The sequence below is a fragment of the Mastacembelus armatus genome, chromosome 5 (assembly GCF_900324485.2).
Source record: "Mastacembelus armatus chromosome 5, fMasArm1.2, whole genome shotgun sequence".
Taxonomy (NCBI): Eukaryota; Metazoa; Chordata; class Actinopteri; order Synbranchiformes; family Mastacembelidae; genus Mastacembelus; species Mastacembelus armatus.
The window spans coordinates 8,905,552-8,925,981 of NC_046637.1; the positions used below are offsets into that span (position 1 = coordinate 8,905,552).

The window sequence follows — 20,430 nt, forward strand, 5'->3', positions numbered from 1 at the left end:
AAGAAACATTTACAAAACGTTAAATTAATTTTGTGAAATGTTCTGTACCATATCTACATGGTTCAGTAATTTAAAAAAAAGATTTTATTTCGTTTTAGTGGCCGCAGAGATCAACCCTGACCCTGATGATCCTGCCCTCTGTTTTAGAGAATGCCCTCTGACGTCACATTACGATCGTTGTGGTATTTATCGTTAGCCAATGGTGAGCGAATACGGAGCATTCCGTCAGCCAATCGGATTGGTGGGGTATTTAAAGAGGGAGGTTTGAAATCAAACTACTGCTGTTTGGTGGAGAGTTTGGAAGACGCATTTAAAGTTGAGCTTTTACTTCTTTGTGGCTTGCCTTGGATTGATTTTTGAAAGCTTTTTTTTTATTTTAAAATAGCTGTCCAAAGGAGTTATAGTAGCAGTACTGTAATCTCGGTATAACGTTAACATATACTCGATAGTTCTTATGCAGTTTGCTACGGAATTGGCGGACGTAACGTTAGCTGCTAGCTAGCTAGGTTAACAATAACGTTACCTGCTCGGGAGGGCATAAATTGTCGGAAAGTGATTGCTCTCGGTCATTGTGCGGTCATATATTTAGGTAAGTCGCGTTTTCTAATTAACATGTGTTGTGTGGGTTTTGTGCTATGGTTGGTAAGCTAACGTGAGCTAGCTGTGTACTAACGTTAGCTAACGCTGTGTTAACGCTACGTTATGAATGTTAGCTGGGCATGGTAGCCACGCAAGAACGATGGCTAGATAAGGTTTAACCCCAACGTTGAGCCTGGTCGTGTGTTTTTAGACAGTGGCGAGATGGCGTCGGTGATACAAGACTTTAGTGGTATTATCACTAACGTTACTGTATAGGACACCGGTGCTGAACAGTTGAAGCAGTGAGGCAAATTGCCAGAGGAACTGGTCAACCCAATGAGATATGCTTCTTATTCTTTGTCTGAGTTGCCTTATTAAAAATCTAAATAAACGTCACTTTGCTTTTTCGCAGATTATGGACTCTTCTGCCAGATTGACGAAGGATGTACGACTTCAAAAGCCTGACGGAAAGGTAACGTTAATGTTTAATAATGAGCATAAATCACTGCTGACCATTGGATCACCTTTCTTACCTTTACCCTTATACATTTATATTGATGTGCTAATATGAGTTTTTAGTTAATGTGTAGTGCACGTAACTGAGACTGGGATACAGAAATTTCAGTTCGTTTTGGACATCTTATTCATTAATTCCTGTGTTGTTATTCGTAATAGCATGCTTCTTACTATTGACAGCGGTTTTAGTTTAAAAAAATAGAATGTTTCTGTATGTGATTGTGGCCATCGAGGCCTGTTGAGCATCTCTAAACTGAATTATGGATTATTGTTTTAAAAGATTGTGCTGGGATTTTTTTTTTTTTTTTTTTTTTTTGTCTTTCTTTTTGGGGGGGGAATTTAATTTCCTTAATCAATCAATCAGCCAATTTTCTGCTGCTTGCCAGATCCCATTAATAGAATTATCAGATATTGTATGCTGTTGGGATATGCTGAAAATATTGCAATAATGCTGAGCATTATTGTTTCGGCAGCTTTTCTGTTATACTTTCACAACTTGGCCTGTGTGACTGTCAGATGGATATTGGTGTTTTTCTGCTACTAAAATATTTTTAGGAATTTTACTTTATGAACCCTGCAGAAACTCTGAGAACTCCCATATGCATGTATGCATACACAGACAGAATCCCAAGCAATCAGCTATAACAATTAATCTTAATAGAACAGGGTTAACATTGGTGAGCACAGCAGACCTGAGAGTTGTCAGACTGTAAATCATCTGCTAATGAAACAGTGTGGGACCAAATAACAGGTCTCATGTTTTTAAATGGTTTACTGTGATTGCAGTTGAAAGGTGCTGGGCCACAACGGATTCCTGTGTCACAGCAGCCACAAATGCGTCAGAAGGGTGAAGTTACACCAGTTCAGCATCAGCGGGTCCTAACTGTGTCAAATGGACCTCAGCGCATTAAGCGGCCTTTAACCACTGAGAAACCTGCATCTCATGTTTCTGTTGTTAAGTCCACACAACCGTCTGATCAGAATGTGAACCCTGCTTCTAAACATGTGAATCCTGCACCATGGCCCAAACCTGGTTGCCAGCAAAACCAGTCAAAGTCGAATGTTCCCAGGGTGAACCTGGAATCGGCCAAACCACCAGAATCAGCCAGGCCTGAGAAGCAACAGCGTGAGTATAATGTGGAAATAATGTACAAACAAATCAAAAGTGTGTGTCTATGTTTAAGATATGTACATTTATTTATTTATTGTAATAGACAAACCTACCAAGAATGAGTCTGCAAACACCTCTGCATCAAAGTATGTATGATTCAATATTCAAATAATGTTTTTCATATATTCTTTTGTAAGCTTAAATGTTATGACCAGTGTCTGACTATGCGTGTTTCTGCTCAAATAGGAAGCGGTGGAGCCTAGAAGATTTTGACATTGGCCGTCCTTTAGGAAAAGGTAAATTTGGCAATGTCTACCTGGCCAGAGAGAGACAAACCAAGTTCATCCTGGCCCTGAAGGTGCTCTTCAAGAAGCAGCTGGAAAAGGCTGGTGTGGAACACCAGCTAAGGAGAGAAGTAGAAATCCAGTCTCACCTCAGGTAAAGTATTGTTCAGATTGTCACATTATGTAAAAACAGTTGTTGGCTCATTCATAGACATTTATTTTAAAGGGCTTAGAATTTGCTCACTATCCACTAATTTTTGCAACATTGTTATCAAGGTAAACATATTTAGGTTGACCAACTGTTGTTTGACAGAAGGTCAGACCTAAGGAAATTAATCGTGTTTAAGCTGAAGTGAGAAATTATAAATCATGAAATTAATACCTGTTCCTAACAGTGACTGTTGTGCAACTTGAATTAGCTTAATTCTGCACACTAGAAGGTATCTTGACCATACAAACAGTTAACAGGTTAAACTTAAATCTTATGTTTCTGGTGATGGCAAGGAATTTAACCTGCACCAATTGGTCTCCCAGTTTAACCCAACTTTTATAGACTTACATTATTTGTAAGTGTATTTTGTGTATCCTAAATTAATTTCCAAGTTATTCAACGTGCACTAGTCAAGTTTCAGGTGGTTTGCCTAGATGGATTGCAATGTACATTAGCATTGAAATCCCTAGTAAACTCAGACCCATGAATGGCTGTTAATGCAGATCTGCTTAAAATTCTACCAGTACTTGCTCTTTTAAAATGTCTGTCAACAGAATTTGAGCACTCCTCTGCATCTGTGTCCTGCAGGCATCCTAATATCCTTCGCCTTTATGGATACTTCCATGATGCATCTCGTGTGTATCTCATCCTTGAGTTTGCACCAGGGGGAGAACTGTTCAGTGAGCTGCAGCGCTGTGGACGTTTTCCTGAGGATAGAAGTGCCACAGTAAGTCTGTCAATCTAGGACCTTTTCACAAAATGTTTACTTAGCCATCAAATAGGCAGCAGACAAGTTTAAGTGTGTGCAATTGAAAGTGATGTTTGCTGATGTTCCATGTCTTTCTTATTAAATGGTGCTGTAGAACTAAAAGTGATACATGTTTTCACTATGCTTTATGTGCTGTAATAGTACATCATGGAGCTGGCAGATGCCCTGAACTATTGCCACTCTAAGAAGGTGATCCACAGAGACATCAAACCAGAGAATCTATTACTGGGGGCCGGCGGAGAACTGAAGATAGCAGACTTTGGCTGGTCTGTTCATACACCCTCTTCTAGGTATCATCATTCTGTTTTACACTAGCATCAACCTTTTTGTTTGTAGAGCCTTTTGCTGAAATTATGGCGGTCATGTTCAGAGAACTATTTTCTGGTAGCATTTGCAATTTCCTTGTTTGGCCTGTGGACACTGGAGTTTTTTCAGGACAGGAATTATGTTTTTAAACTCTAGTTACTGTGTAGAGACTTTTTGTCTTTTCACAGTAAATTAGTCTCTTACACTACCAGTCACTCTTTTCTTGATCAGGAGGTCCACACTGTGTGGAACACTGGACTACTTGCCTCCAGAGATGATTGAGGGAAAAACTCATGATGAAAAGGTGGATCTGTGGAGCCTGGGTGTGCTTTGCTATGAGTTCTTAGTTGGAAAACCCCCCTTTGAAGCAAAAACTCACGAGGAGACCTACCGTAGGATATCAAGGGTAAGACAAAGATGGCTAGCTGGCCAAAGAAGTAATATATATTTAATAAACTGTTTGACTGCTCCTTGTTTTTATGGCACATCCAATGTGTTCTAAAGATGGCTGTCAATCAAGAAAAGATGAGCAGTGGTCATACTAAAATTTGTCAAGGGCCAAGAACTTGGGCACAAGACAGAATATTAGGTCTGCAGTGTTTTTTTTTATTTTTTTTTTTTTAAATACCATAAGTTAGAAAACTTTTGTATGCGAAATCCCTGTCAATTTTCCACACCCTAAGGTGACATCTTCAGATTACTGGTTTAGTCATTCATGTCATTTCTTTGTTTTCCAGGTGGAGTATAGTTACCCTGCACAGAGCAATATCAGTGCTGATGCAAAGGACCTGGTTGCCAAGCTGTTGAAGCACAACCCTATGCACCGACTGCCCATCCAGGGAGTCCTGTGCCACCCATGGGTGGTCGAGTGCTCCACCAAGAAACCTACAATACTGAACACTGAAGAACCCAGCCAATGAACACTTGTTCTTCTCCACCAAATATGAGGTGTGCCTATGTGAGGGTGGAGCATTGCAGAACACAGGCTGCTTTGTTCTAAGGTGAATAACGAATCACTTTGTGGATGTTTTTTTGTTTTAAGGCATCTTGAGCCACTTGGTTAATTTTTATCTTATACTTGAATTTCTGTCTTACCAATGGCATTCTATTGCCTGTAAATATTTTTGTACAATTATGAAATTTTATTGAATGTTTCTAAAATGCCATAACTTTACAATTCATAATTTCTATGTTTGTCTGTGACACTTAACGCTCTGTGCATTTCAAGCTCTCAATTGTCTCAACTTTTTGAACCTGGCTTTGCATTAATGTACTACGTACTGATTTATCAGGTAGTTCCATGCAGCCAGCAGAGGCCACCAGTGTATCACTGGGGCTGAACTGGGGACAATTGTTAGTCCCAGTCAGTTATTAAATCTTTCAAGCAGTTTCTGACATTTTCTAATAAAATAATTAAATGTAAATGTTTTTTTTTTTTTTTTTTTTTTGCCCATATGCCAAAAATACGTATAATTTATTTTAGAAATTTAATATGGTTAAATGTTTTATATGGAGGCTGTAATAGGTTGCATGTGTATATGTAGGGAAAATTCTATTGCATACTGAGGTAGAATGTTCTGAGGCAGTGTTTTAATGGGAATATTTTCAGTAGTGTTACCTGCAGGTTATCCAGCTCTATATCACGTTTTTCTGTTCTGAAGTATTTTCTCTCCTCTCCACTAGGTGGCTCTTTAGGTGTAATGTTAGATGATTGTTAAAGAAAGGTTATAATATGATAGCAAATTCTTAGTGTTTCGCTTTTTTTCGACTATGCATTTTTTTTCTCCCCTCTTTATACCGACGAAGAGTTGCCTTTTATTTTCTTTGATAGGAAATTAGGGGAAAAAAAATTTTCTTCAGAGGATAATGACTAAAGAACATCTTAAATGTAGCAACACCGATTATATTTTTCTTATTGGATAAATGACAATTGGTAAAGTGCGTTTACGTGATTTACATTTACCCATTGGCACACATGTGCACCCGTAGAATAACCATCAGAGGCGGCGTGGGGTTCAGTGCCTTGCTCAAGGGTAATTCGACATGTCAACTACTAAAGAAGGCAGGGATCGAACCAAATACCTCCTGAGCCACAGCGGCCCTGCTGGTTAAGCTGTAATGTATGTCTGTATTGTAGCTGGACTATTTTAACTTGTGTAAGCCTTTGTATGTGCATCTCGGGTATCAATCCTGTCCTCGCGTTAGAAATTAATGTTCAAGTTTCCCTTTGGTTTCGTTACATATTTCTTTTCTTTTTTTAAAAAAAAACAAAGCTGCCGGTTAAGGTGCACTCTGCTTTGAGGTAAAATCCATGCATTAGTATGCATCAGTTATCTCGACGTTTCAGCATCTGGAGAGTAGATCACTCAGAACTAAAAGGTTTGTCCAGCTGTTGTCTGAGCAGGAAGTCAACACTGGATGAACAGGTCGAGCATAAGGCCTGACGCATTGCCTGCGGCATTAAGCTGTTCTTCATTTGAGCGTGCAGGAATGTGAGGCCCGATGGAAAACATGCGTGCTTTAAATTTCTCTACAACCGAAAACCCGACAACAGAGAGTCAGAAAAATGCGGTAGATTTGGGATCGTGATCTGCCAGATAAATTAGGCCTAGCGGTCACCGACACACAGATATGGTTATTACTCCCGAAGCCGCTGGGCCTTTGCAGCCTGTAGCCTACTGAACTGTTTGCTGTTAAGAAAAAAAAATGCCATTATTTTCTCCACCATTTTCTGTCTTTTATTATAGAGAAGAAAAAAAAATACATGTTCTGACCGATTTTTCGTTTTACATAAAACCACACACAGTTTTACAATATAATTTCACTTATCTTTATTCTTTAATATTAATTTCACGATATATGATAACGACTTTGAGATATACATTCCATCTTTGAAACCACAATAACACACTACACATACGGTTTTATAACATTTCCACAGGACCCATTGGATTGCACAGAATGAAAAATGTATGCACATTTTCCTTTTTTAATGATCTATTTCTCTTTTTTTCTTTAGATGTTCAGACACCGAATTATCGAGACATTGGTCATTAAATTTCATTTCGGGACATGCTGTTTTTGAATGTGAAGAAAATGCTTTGTTAAAATTGAGTGTGCAGGATTTCATTTTGGGGTTCCCCATCTAGATGAACTTTAACTCCGGATGCTGTTGAGCTTAGACGTTATACCACAATGTGTAATTAAAGTGAAGCAGTTTTATTATTGGCGACTGAAATGTCAGTAAAACAACCGTCGAATACTGGGTAAAATATAGAAACAATCAACGGAGAATTCAAATTCGGAGAATTGCCTAGTTTATGATGTTCTGTGTGTCTGAAATATCCTACATTCAATGCATAGTTGTGTATCTTATATTTTGCATTTTCAGTACTTTATACTTCTTGGGGAAGGCCCAGTTTCCTCATGTGTACTTCGCTGTTCTTTAAAAAACGTATATGCATTCATGCGTTTCTGCTGCTGGTTATTGCCATTGTGGAACTTCTGCGTCTTAGTTTCCTTGGTTTAACACCGCATCCCATTGCCCGTAACTCTTAACCTAAAGTGGCCGTTTTGTTTTCTTTTTAATGTCTTTTAAAATAAACTTATCTTAATCATTAAGTCACATGATGCCATTCAATGTCCGTCCATCACAAACTCAAGCGTTATATGAAGTGAAGTCTCTTGGGAGAGCACCACAAGAGCGACGAGGAGACAAACTGCCCTTTTTGCAATTTTGTTTAAGGTCAATATTGTAAACGTTCACTCCACTGGAAAATATTTATATGTACTTTTGTTCGCATATTTATACAACATGAATTGTCCATATAATGTGGTGTGGATGCATTCGATTCCCTCGCTGCCGCCAGTTCTGTTTCTGAGTGTGTGTTTTGTTTTTTTTTTTTCCTCTGGATTGATGCAAGACTATGTATGAATGTCCGCGAGTGCCGTGTGCGCGCTTTTTACGCATGGATTAAGCAGAGGGGCTGCGCTTGTCGCGAAGTCGTGAGTTTTCTTTATTTATTTATGTATTTTCTCACTAAATGGGGATTTGCAGTTAACATTTAGTTCCAGCAGTGGCATCTAATCTTCTATGTTATATTTGAAAGCCTCTATGAGCCCCTCCATTGAGTGGATAAAACCAGATATGCTGCATATACCTCCTATTACGAAGATGGCGACATCAAAGAAAACCTGGTGCCATAGCAGCTTTCTCCATAAAAGCTTGAGGTGGAAGAGACTGGGAAGTAGAAAGCACAGGCCTGCACCTGTCAAGCTGCCAGTGAGACCCATGAGGAGGGCGAAATGTGGCACATAGATCGCCATGAGCAAGGTGAACACAACAAGGCTACATCGGAGAGTGAGTCCCCAGGATTTTAGACGTCCATCTCCTCCGTAGCAATCCGGAAAGTACGCACGTCCCCCATCCTGGAAAAATGTTTTCTCTAATACCTCGACAGCAGCGAAAAATGGCAGCGGATATGACAGCAAAGCTTTGGCCACTAGAAAGATGTTGACGACAGCTCGGATGGTTGGCGGCAGGTTGTCTGTGATGACCTCCTTGGTTTCGTCAGCCCAGGTCAAGTAGGCCACCAGGGCAAACAGGCCCTTAAGGATGCAGGCAGCGATGTGAGTCCAGTTCATCATGCAGTGGAACTCGCTCGGTTTTTGCATGTTCCCCTCCAGAGACGGCAGGAAGATCTGCGAAGTGTAGCTGAACACGATAATCCCAATGGAGATGGGGAACTTCTTGACATCGATGTAAAACTTGACTTTGTCCCAGGCCCAGTCCCTCGCTCTGGAGAGGCAGTAAGCTATGACCAGGATGTTGATGACAAAGTGGGCCAGCGTGCACAGCAAGCTGAACTTTGACACGGCTTTCAGGTTCTTTAGGAAGGCGCAGGGGAGAAGAGCGGCGGTGGCGATGATGGCCCAGGACTTCTGGGAAATTGGCATGTTTGGAAAGCTGTTGTACATGAGATTACCACTGACCACCACATACAGGATGCAGGTCATCACTAACTCTATGATTTGGGCTACATTCACAATATGGCCACCTAAAGACGGGAATCTGGGCGCGCAGCAGGCGTTGGCAATGTCCACGTAGGAGTCCCTCACACGGACCAGCTGCCCGTCTTCGTCCTCCTCGTACAGGCAGGAAATGAGGATTTTCCCTGTGTAACAGCACACTACGGCGGCGAAAATAATGAGAAAGAGTCCGAGGTATCCTCCGTGCAGGATGGCATAGGGCAACCCAAGAACAAACATCCCCTAAAAAAACAGAAGGAAAGGAAACACAGTTATATTGTTAGTAGTTGTAATTTTTTTTATTTGCATTAACCACATGATAAATGAATGTGGGCTTTTGCTGTAGCCGGCCTGATTGTTGAATGAATGTCACTCCAGTTTTCGTGTGGTGGGTTTTCCACTTGGCTTTAAGCGCCTCTGCCGCCTCTGACGTCACCGTGAGCTGGAGGAGACACTGTGACGTCACGGCGACTGCCGTACGAAAGTACGAAAAGGATTGGGTTTGGGGATTTTGTCGCATAGCCTTCAGACTCAGCCTCCGCTCTCGGCAGTCCGTTTCTTCCGACGTTTAAAAAATCACCCCATGTTGGACCACAGTGCGCACACGTGGCTCTGTGCGTAATTGGATAGGCTACATAAGAGTACATCTTTCTGTCTGCAAATGCATTTGCCAAGACCATACTGAAATATATGTCACTCGGTGCACTTAATACTAAGTTACCTAAAAAAAAAATCTGTCTGCATGTGGGCCCATTTTTCCGCATGGCCTCTATGCAACTCATTTCAATTCATTTAGACGCCTTTAGCCTTTAAATGTCCCCTCAAATATACGAATAAGACCATAACCCATGTCCTAGAAAATGTTTTTCCCTTTGCTCTGCAGAAAATTAGGTGAACAATTTTCAGGAACATGCGTCGGTGACACTGGGCATTACGATGCAGACAAAGAATGTGTGTGTGTGCGTGTGTGTGTGTTTGTTGAAAGGAGGAGGAAGGGGCACAGAGCATCGTTACGCCTTAGGTGTTCAAAATATCTGCATTTTCTGCATAACAATGCATGAAACTATTACTATAACAAAAATTGATCAATATTCTAAATATTTTTTTACCGGCTTTATTCAAAACAGTAACTTGGCAAAATAGCTTCAGTGGTTCGGTGGATTTTGCTTTGTGCGTGCATATTTTGAAAAAAAAAAACCTTTTGTGCAGACGCAGGTGTGCGTTTATCTCAAATTTCACAGCTGTTCTGGAGGCGGCTCGGCCAATTAGAACTGAGCACCGCAACCTCCCGTTTCTATAGTCCATGAGGTTCGTCTTTACCTGGATTGCATTCGTGACGTTCCAACCCGCCTCCCAAGCTGTGATTTTTGGTTTGACTTCAGTCAACTCGTTCGTCGGACCTCCGTCCTTTGAGGCTGAGTGCGGCGGACCGGTGCCGTCCCTCTGGTAGTGACTGTCCCCTTCCAGGACACCACCGTCCCCGCTCCCTTCTCCTCCCATCTCATCCGATGTCAAAATGTCCATCTGCATACCTTGCCGGTGGTCGTAGTCCAGGTCATCGCAGGCGGCGAAGCCCAGAGCCTCGTCGTCGGTGGCGGCCTGGAACCCCATCCTGGCGAACATCCCGCTCACCTTCGCCTGGGATTTGTTTGATACAGCCGTGGCTGCATTTGACAGTTTATTAGAAATCTTGCTTCTGATTAATGTCGCCATTTTTGATCCTCTTCCGACTCTCAATTGCCTGCAGCTTAGTTAGTGTTTTAGCTCCTCCGGTCAATAAAAATGAGGCTACTTTGGGGTGTCGCACTTGATTCTCTGCATTAGACAAAGCCACGAGGAAAAGCGCAAGTTTTGGTTCAAGACGCCGAAGGTTTTCAGTTGCTATCTCCACTTTTTGTTCAGTGTACGCCTGCTGCACTTGATTATCCCCACGTTCATGTCACCTTCAGACGTCGCTGCTCCGTTTCTGCATCTTGGCACTGCGCTCTGATGCTCGACGAGTAGCGCACCTATTCAGTTTCTGATGCTGTTCAGCGGTGAGCGCCAAATCTTTACGCACGACAAAAGGCGAGCCACAGGTTTCTGTGGGGCCTATAATATCGCTTTCTTTTGGGTTATAAGGCGGCAGGCGTCGTTTCCAGGAGTTGGTTGTCGGTTTTCAGGTGTCTTTACTGATGCCAATGCAGTACCGTGGAGCCCGGGGGGAGGCAGGGAGGAGACACGTGTCCTCATCAGCCTGCCAGTGCAAACCACGTCTCCAACCCTCTTAGTGCCCCACCAGGAGAAAACGGGAGAGATTTGCTGCATTTCTGGGGGAGGCGCTTGCAGTCCCCCCACCATCCCTTCCCCAACCCATAATCTATAATACCTCACCCTAGCATCCAATGACATTCCGGGGCCTGAAGACTTGCATAACTTTACGCGTATAAAAGGAGGATTTGCCAAAAACCTAAATCTTTGGACCAAATTCTACACAAATGTAGGACTAGTTCTATTTTTTAAAAAACAAAACAAAACAAATGTTCTCAAGTTCTTTTTAAGGAGAGGAGGACGTGGATAATCCAAACAGTAACCCAAGTTGTCTCTGGGATTGTATGGATTAAAAAAAACTTGTTGGGTCTGTGGTTGATGAGGGAAATATTTTCGTGATTTTTTTTTTTTTTATTTGCTAAATGATGGTAAGATATAGCACCGCAGACCGCTTACATTTTGATTTACTTTTGCAAAATGTAGCTTTTTTTTATTATAAACTGAAAAGTAAATTTCACTCGCTGTGTGTTTCATGCTGAAACCTTCATTCACGATGCTCGTGATTCATTCATTCATTCGTTCATTGAGTGACTGTGAAGCTCATATGACAGGCTGAGCAATGGCCGTGTTTCCGTTGAGAAAATGTTTAGGCCTATGCTGTGAGATTGAATCGTCATTGAATAACGCAATCATTAAAAAGCTAAGCAGGTCGTCTTGAAAAGATAAGTCAACAGAGAATATGTCTTCTCACATAGAATTTCACCCTCCTTTGGTCTGGAGTGGCAATGCGTAACGCATTTCTTTGTTCTTTGGATGAGTATAGTTTTTCCCCAATCAGACGAATATCACAAATTTACAGTGTGTAAAAAAAATGAACTACATAATTTAAAAAAAAACACGGAGCTTAGACTTTTTCCCTCTTTCATTGTCTTCATTTCATTTTCAAGTCGTCTTCTTCACTCATACTTTAAAAAAAACATTTAAAACTTGCATGTAGCATTTATTCACTAACGAGGGCTGCAGTTTATTGACACTGCCTTGTTACTGGGTTTTTTTTTTTGTGTCTATCATGTTCAGTGTTTCCTCAGGCTGCCGCATCAGATTTCATCACCATGATACAAAACCGCGGCCTGACACCGGCAGTCGACACTAAAACATGCTGAACCTAGATACAGTAGACTGTAAACATCCAGGCCATTAGTTTTAAAGAACTGGCCCATTAAAAGGCTGTCGGCCTGGTTTAAATCTATAGAATAGGCTGTAACCAGATCAGAGCAGCAGACTCACAGAAGAATATCTCTAACCCCGTCATCACCGTTTGGCAAACAGCAGCCAGGAACAAAAGTCTTGTTGTGGTTTTGTTTTTCGCTCAGTGTGTCATCCAGATCAGTATGAGATACCTGTGCCAAGGATTTAAAGGAGAATAAAGCGACTTTGCAACAACTCCACACATGGACCAGTCTGTGCGGGTTTCTTATAAGAAAACATTTATATAATAACTCTTATAAGTAGGATAGTTAACCCTTTGGCTGCCAAGTAAAAAAATTGGCACCGAGATATTAGCAAAGTATCCTTCAATGAAGTCAGTGAAAAAGAGAGAGAGAGAGATTTGATTGGCTGCTTCATTGTTCTATTTTTTTTTTCCTTTTTTTTTGAGAGTTTAATGACCTCGGAGTGAATTTAGGACAAAACAAAGCTGCACCACGATGCACTGACTTGCAGGCCGAGATGTGGGCTGCAGGCCTGCGCACCACGGTTACATCTCCAAACTCTGGTTTAAACCTCGGCGTTTGAACGGTGAAATACGAGCTGAAGAAATCACTCCTGCTTCGTGCATGGTGTGTGTGTGTGTGTGTGTGTGTGTGTGTGTGTGTGTGTGTGTGTTTTAATTCTCGGTTGTGGAGAAACGAAAATGGCCGCTTTCCCCTTCCCTGAATGAATGAAAGAGTTAATGACACAGGCTGTTATCAGCGCGCCGCAGCCCTCCTCTGATCTGCGCTCTGCGCTGTCTGATGGAGTGTGCTGCCAGATGAAAAGAGCAGCCCTGACACCACCAGCCAGCAGGTTACCGCGGCTGCAGACCTTTTCACGGCCTGCTTACAGATAATAATAATAATAACAACAATAATAATAATGATAATGTTAATAATATTATAGCAGAACGCATTTTCTGTGTCATGCATGTGTAGGTATTCAGACTGACCTGACAATAAGATTTAGACATAATGTGATAAAACGGCGAATCCCACACGTGCACGCGCGCACTGGCCTGCGCACGAGGGCAACACATCTCAGGTTCTTGTTAAAGGCGTCTATCACACAGTGTCGGCCTTTATTGGTGAGAAATAGTGTCTTATAGTGGGAAAACCCACAAGTTATGAGGTTTCTGTCTTATTTTCGTGCACAGTGGCGACAACGAGCTGCTAATCTTTCCACATTCCTGCTTAATTTCACCTTCCTGTCTAATACGCAGTATTTTAGGTTTTGTACGTTTGATCACAGCTGACTTCGTCTAAGGCTCCTTGGCCTGATCTGTGCGAGATGCATGTTTATCTTTCATCTGCAAAGAGAGGGAAAGTGATTTTCGCAGTTTATCACCCATCCCGAGAGACACCGGGAGGTCAGGGTGCCACGTCTCAGGAGGATCCTGATCTGTGTCCATACAGATATGACCAATCGAAGCTCTTTATCTGCGTCTGGGTTTAAACTGCATGTTCGAACAACAAAAGGCAACGACAACATCCACCTGAGAGGCTTTTTTTTTTTTTGAGATAGAAAGCCAAAGCCAAAATGGCATTGTGCTCTCACTGTGTCCTCAAATTCATTTCCTCCAGTGTACCTACCCCCACGCACATTTTCACTGCTCCCCTCCCTCCACACTATTTCACCCCCGGCTCTCCTTTTTCACATTACACACATGGGTGAGCTGGCACAAGGTTCTCTGCCTTCATGCCCCCCCCCCACAGGCCCCAGTCCCCCATCTCCCCTCCGCCACACCGACCCAACCCCCATCTATTTGTCGAATCACAAAAATAAAAGCCTAATTTTCAGATGATGGGGGAAAGATCAGAACCTGAAGAGCTGGACTAACCTGCGTTTGGTGATTACCAGAAGGCAAACCACAAAATCTAAAAATATCTAACTTTTGATGTTTTAAAAGCCGCTACAATGTGTGCCAATCGTTGATTTCAACAATGCCTTTCATTGTTGGCTATCATTACCTCATACATTAAATGTTTTCAGTCAGACAAGGTAATAACGAAGCGTGTGTGTGTGTGTGTGTGTGTGTTACATGAATCGAGGACCCAGGCTGAGATAAGAAAAGGTAAAGGATGTAACCAAACTAACCTCAGCTGCGATGCTGCTCAATCTTTGTTTAAAAGCTTCTGTTTGTGCGGCCAAAGAGATCTCGTGTGTCTGAGTGTGTCTGTCATTACATTATCTGTCATTTAACTCATGATTGTCTGTCTGCTGTTTCAATCTGCCAGCCCAGCGAAGCGGAAAATACCACCCAACACTCCACCATTAATAAGGGGCAGTGAAAAGGCACTCTGGGCTCTCTGGGGACTGCAGAGGAGGGAAATTAGCCCACACCAGGCTAATCAGAGGACCTCAGAGTCCATTAACATTTGCATCACAATCACAGGTAGCACGAAGTCTGTGTTATGATAGATTAGGCCTATATCTGAGTTTCTTTTTTCCAGTTTTGTGCAAATCCTGTGAAATAGTAAAAGATTTCAGTCTAGTTCAGGTGTCAGGACCATGGACAGCGTTTGGGCCTTTCTGTCCCACCTAATACCTGAGGTCCTGCTTAGTTGTCATGTTAGTGATCTGAACTTTAACTTAACTGTTCCATTGATTATTTTGCGGAGTGAATTCAAAAATCTGGACTAACAGAGAAGTGTCTTTCCAGGCAGGAAATCGGAGAGGCAAGAATTCAGATGTTGGCTTGTATTGCTGTGATAATCAGAAATAGTGAGCAGTTAAGGTTTTTCATTTTACTATGCCAATGGGCAGTTTACCCCGTTTGTTTACCGTGAAGAGTGTTTCCACATAACTGCCCCCCCCTAAAATGCTTGTACCTTTCCCCGGTCTGGGGTCCAGTTAAGGTGGCACCGTGTTTGGAAACTGGAAATATTCTGGGATTCATGCAGGCATCATCATATTTATCTCCCCTGTTTTTTTCCTCTCCTCGCTGTGGAGCTGTAGCAATCACAGCCGCAGCTCACTAGAACAGAGAAATCCAGGTGGCCCGCAGTGGCAAGCCACTAAGAGCCTTTTCATTACGCCTAATGCGCCCGTTTAATGGCTTCTTATGGGCTCCCGTGAGACCTCCTCAAAGAGGGGTTTGTATTAGTCCTGCATGATAGCTTCACCCCGAGAACACCACTATAGTGACAAATAGCACGAGAAATTCTTCTACTCCATCCATCCATCCATCCATCCATCCATCCATCCATCCACCCATCCACCCATCCCATCCATCCACCCATCCCATCCATCCATCCATCCATCCATCCATCCATCCATCCATCCATCCATCCCATCCTGGTAATCAAAAGCCAATATTAGGCAAATCAATTAATATCTTTGTGTTAGCCAGAGAAGACTAAACCGTATCTATATGCCTCCCTGTGTGTTTGCTATAAAACGCTCCCCAGACGCCGTTTTGCTGTTAACCCACGATGACTCGACTCTCTCCATCAACCTTTGACGCCCCTTCTTCCCGGGTTCACTCTCCTGCTGCGACACATTAACATTGTAATTGCCTTTTTTTGAGCACAATAAACTGAGCCAGTCCGCGGGGACCAGCATGGCCCGGGGCTGGCACAAAGCAAAGCCATCGATTTTTCTCACTGTGCCAGGAAAAAAAAAAAAAAATCTCAGCCAAGAACAAACATGGACCTGGACATGCATGTTTTTGTTTCATGGTGAAATTCTGCAGATGATGTAGGTTATCTGGTGTACACTTGTCTCAGGCCGGAGGGAATACAATAAAATATGTAATAACAGCTAATAATAATTTTAAATTGTGTATTAATGTATTTGAACATTATGACAACACATTATAGTTAAATGTGTAAATGCTTGTATGTCTCCTATATCGATTTGAACTTAAGGTTATGGAAAATCATCAATATCTCACACCTAATCTACTAAACAACTATGGTAAGAACTACTTCCACTGGTGTGTGGCTGTGTGCTTTAGTGCAACTACATGTCTAATAGTGTGTGTTGTCTCACCAACACTTGCACATTTGTGTTTGTGTGTGTGTGCGTGTGAGAGAGAGAGAGAGAGAGAGAGAGAGAGAGAGAGATAGAGTGAGTGTTTGCATGCTATAAGCAAATGTGTCACTGTTTAGTGTGCGTTTTTGTGTGTGTGGTCTTGTCACCAAGAGCAAAGTCAATAAACGAGCAGACCTGAGTGGCTGGTTAACTGATGTGTAATAGTTTTGTTCTCATTAAAGTTTTATGTCAGGGGAGCAGCAGAGATCTTGTCGGCTCTGGTAGGGATTCCCACGTTTGAATCAGACTGCACTTTGACTGAGAGAGCAGAAAGGTTCATCCTGGGGCTTTTGATTCAGGTCACAACACAAATAGTGACTGGGAGTTTGCCACCAGCACAACCTGCTGATCAGCTCAGTTTGTATCATGTAGGTATACCTTAGTATACGTTCAATCCATATATGTTTTTAATTGGATATATATAATTTCTTTGTATTTCAGCTTTTGGCAGTGGCAGAATGTAATAAGTACATTCACTCAAGTAGCCTACTCTATGTAAGTACAGTTCGGCAGTACTTTAACTGATCTTATGCTACTTTAAAGTGCTAGATTATAATGTACTTCACACATAAAGGCATCGGTAATAAAATTCAATAATATGTATGATGTAAAATCTATGTGATCAGAAGATGAGAAGAAACATGTACAGCCTGGTGATGCAGGGAATCCCTTTTGAAAAATTAGCATTGATGCTTTGTTTATTCTAACCCTTCCCTGTGTTTTTATTAGTGTAACCCATCAATTTCCTCTCCCCATCCAGTCTGAATGATTCATTGAAATGCACATCTTGTTTGCAATTGACTACATTCACAACCTGCTGAAAGCTTTTTGTTCTGTCCCTGTGATGTCGGCAGGCCTTCAAACGGCTTTGATTTAATTGAAACTCACAGTGTTCGCAGAGAGAGTGCTCGGAGCTTAATAAAGGCAACCGCTGGCCATGTTACATGGGCTACAGGTTTATGAATAAAAACCACATATGCTTTTGAAAATGGGTCCTTCCCTCTGTGTCCCTCCCATCCCCCACAGTCGAACCGTGCAGCCACTCGCTGGCTGTCATTAACTGCTATTGTCAGTGGCACAATCAAGAGCAGGGGGAAAAAAAACATACTCCAGCACTTATCATGAGCTCAGCCATAAGAACCACCCACATACACACACACACACACACATATATGCAAGAACACACAGAACTGCACAACACACACACCAGGAGAATGGATGTTATGATTGATTTCTGGGCTGATGTGTGAGACGGTGTACAAATACAGAAACCTTACTACAAAAGGTGTTTTTTTGTCTTTCTGCAGCTGTAATTGTTCTGCAACACCAGGCCAAGTGACTGCTTTTGTATTTAGACAGTAGGTCAATACAGCTATGGAACAGACAGAAATGCTGCATAGCTCCAATCTCCAGTTCAATTTGAGCCATGTGAGACTTACTATGGAGTCCATTCCCTTACGCAGCTTTGAAAAAACATATATGAGTCCAGTAAGCAGTGAAATAATGTGAGGAAGGCCATGTTCTGAAATATTTGTGTGTTCAGTTAATGTCACATGTTAAAACTTAGACTATCCCACTGGAAATTGCTAAAATGATATATTTTTTTTGCATGTTTGTTTTTGGAGTTATACCCACATATGCTGCAGTAAATAAATACACACTAGTACCCTAAATGTGTAGTAGTAGTCCAAATCTGAAAATAGTCCCCAGCATATACACGTCTGAATAAAGTTTGAAACATACTGTGCCAGTTTCCTCTGTACTAAACTCAATATATTTGAATTGTTGGCTTTCGATCAGAAAAAAAGTTTTTTATTCTTATTAATATGTTGTTTTTTTGGTATTTTATCACATACATTGGATGATCACAGACGTTTTCTGTATGTTAGTTGATACCCACAAAATATGGAGGCAATTTCATAAAACACAACCTTATAACTAATGAGCAATAACATACTAAAACAGTTTAGACTTTAACACTAGATTTTGATGGCCTAATTTTGTGCTTCATATCTGCAAATTTGAGTTTATTAATGATGATATGCAGTAAATATGGAGCCTTTGTGGCTCCTGGAGGTCTGTGGCCCCTGGGCAATTGCCCATTTGTCTGGTTTTGTAATCCAGCCTTGCAAAACAGTGCAGATCAATGCTCCACACACTTGTGTTTCTGTCATTCCCTCAAACACATGTTTCATTCACCTTCATTGACTGGCCAGAGGTTAAGCTAGCCTGTTGGTTTCTGCCTGACTTGTGCTATAGTGAGCTCTACCCCCAAGGGCAGCTGCAGAAACAGATCTTATACAAATCTGTCAGTGCACTGAATCTCCCTCACTCCTCTCAACATTGCCCCTCAGGGTCCCTCCCTGTGTGTCTACAAATCATGTCTGATTGCTTTTTAGTCACCGAATATGTCTATCGCTGTACTGTAAAATACAAAGGCCTCATATCCACTGGAATATTTTAGAAAAAAATGTTCACCTGTGGTTGCATGTTATAGTGTAGCTGTAGGGGAGATGTTAGACATACAGGGAAAATGCTGATGTTGGAAATTACATTTCACATGGGGTCAAAATAACAGCAACTTGCATTAATCGAGTCCTGTCTTCAGCCTCCCTGCTGTCAGACTCCTGGTCTCCAGTGTAGATGAGCAATTAAAGATCTGCCTGCACCCTCAGCTGACGTTATACTGCAATGGAGATAATGTAGGTAAGAAGAGTCCTGGGAGTGTGTCATTTGGATTATTTTGTCAGACAGTCTTTGGCTTTTTGTTGTCAGGGATGTAATCACTGTAGTTTCAAACAACACTGAACATGGACAATACATGAGTTATAACTATAAATGAGAAATCGCCATAGTCTGAGATGACTGTATTTTGGATATATCAAGTGATAATAGCCTTGATGGACAAATAAGCAATATTAGTGTTACAGGGCTATTTATTGACTCATATCACAATACTTGACTTGAAGAATAAATAGACCTATTGTGTCTGAACTGATTTCAGTGGTTGGAATCTAAATGTTTTCTAAAGGGTTGCACATTTAAATATGCTTTTCAGAATAATGTCCATCACTCACTTCATCCTGTGTTTGGCATTCCTGAGAAAACAAGTATATGTATTTATGGTTATATAGCAGTAACAGAAGACAAGCTATCAGATCACACCTCTCTCTAATTCAATCTTGAATGTAGCTTATCACATTTCCACCATGATCTGAAATGTTCCTCACCCGTAGGTGGTTAAGATTACATCTCTATTCTCTATGCGCTTCTGTTTGGTGGAGATAAATAGCAAACAATATTAAACACCTCTATATCTGCACCTTACCCCTCCTTTGTCCTCATGCAGAGTCAGTACTCTGCTGCCTTATTGCAGAACCAACCTCCACCCAGTGTGTAGTGGTATCTCAAAGGCATTAGTGTAGTTTGCCAATGACTCTGGGTGTTTCTGGTATCGTCACTGTTAGTGGTGTGGTGTAGGGATGGCGATGTTGTTCAGTTGGCTGATGGGTAAGCCATTTTGGTCCAAGCTGAAAATTTTTCAACAATTATTGGATGGATTCCTATGAAATTTGGTAAACAGTGTCAACATGTTTGCATACAGATCTATTTTTAGGTGTCCCTCTGTTGGCAATCTGTATCCTGGAAATATAATACAGCTTCACAGCCTCACAAATCAACTAACACAGCCATAGACTCTTAGTGTTGTCTTGTTTATGCGTACCAGGATAAAATAAAATTACGACCTTTTGCATAGTTCGCTCCTTGTGTTGCTCCTCCTGCCAGTTTAGTTTTAGAGTTGCCTGATAGAAAATTAATTTATAATAGATCGGTAGTTTACCTTGGAGTAAGTTGAGGGTTGGCACTTGCCTCACAGCGAGCATGGGTTTTCTCTGGGCATTCTGACTTCCCCCTACAGTTCAAAGACATGCAGATTAATTGGTCACTCTAAGTTGCCTGCAGGTGTCAATGTGAGTTTATCTGTCTCTGTGTTTCAGGACTGTGATAGACAGTTTCAGCTTCATCTTCCTACCACCCTATACAAGTTAAACAGTATAGCTACTGGGTGGATGAATAGTACATTTTGAAC

The 20,430-nt window shown here is 41.6% G+C and overlaps 2 protein-coding genes across 3 annotated transcripts; one reads left to right on the top strand and one right to left on the bottom strand.

Annotated features, from left to right (window-relative positions):
* Window positions 1-206: 206 nt before the first annotated feature.
* aurka (aurora kinase A) lies at window positions 207-5,200 on the top strand. 2 transcript variants are annotated; one of them, XM_026306949.1, is made up of 9 exons: window positions 207-589; window positions 992-1,051; window positions 1,882-2,221; window positions 2,310-2,352; window positions 2,453-2,644; window positions 3,290-3,428; window positions 3,612-3,760; window positions 4,008-4,182; window positions 4,514-5,200. In XM_026306949.1, the coding sequence occupies exons 2-9, from the start codon at window positions 995-997 to the stop codon at window positions 4,694-4,696; spliced, it is 1,278 nt and encodes a 425-aa protein (XP_026162734.1). In that variant the 5' UTR covers window positions 207-589; window positions 992-994; the 3' UTR covers window positions 4,697-5,200. The 2 variants fall into 2 exon arrangements, with proteins under 2 accessions (XP_026162734.1, XP_026162735.1); XM_026306950.1 differs by having other exon boundaries at window positions 282-315.
* A 1,697-nt stretch (window positions 5,201-6,897) lies between these two features.
* On the bottom strand, window positions 6,898-10,517 carry slc32a1 (solute carrier family 32 member 1). The gene is made up of 2 exons (XM_026307460.2): window positions 10,125-10,517; window positions 6,898-9,047 (listed from the first exon to the last, which is right to left on the bottom strand). The coding sequence occupies exons 1-2, from the start codon at window positions 10,515-10,517 to the stop codon at window positions 7,860-7,862; spliced, it is 1,581 nt and encodes a 526-aa protein (XP_026163245.1). The 3' UTR covers window positions 6,898-7,859.
* Window positions 10,518-20,430: the final 9,913 nt, after the last annotated feature.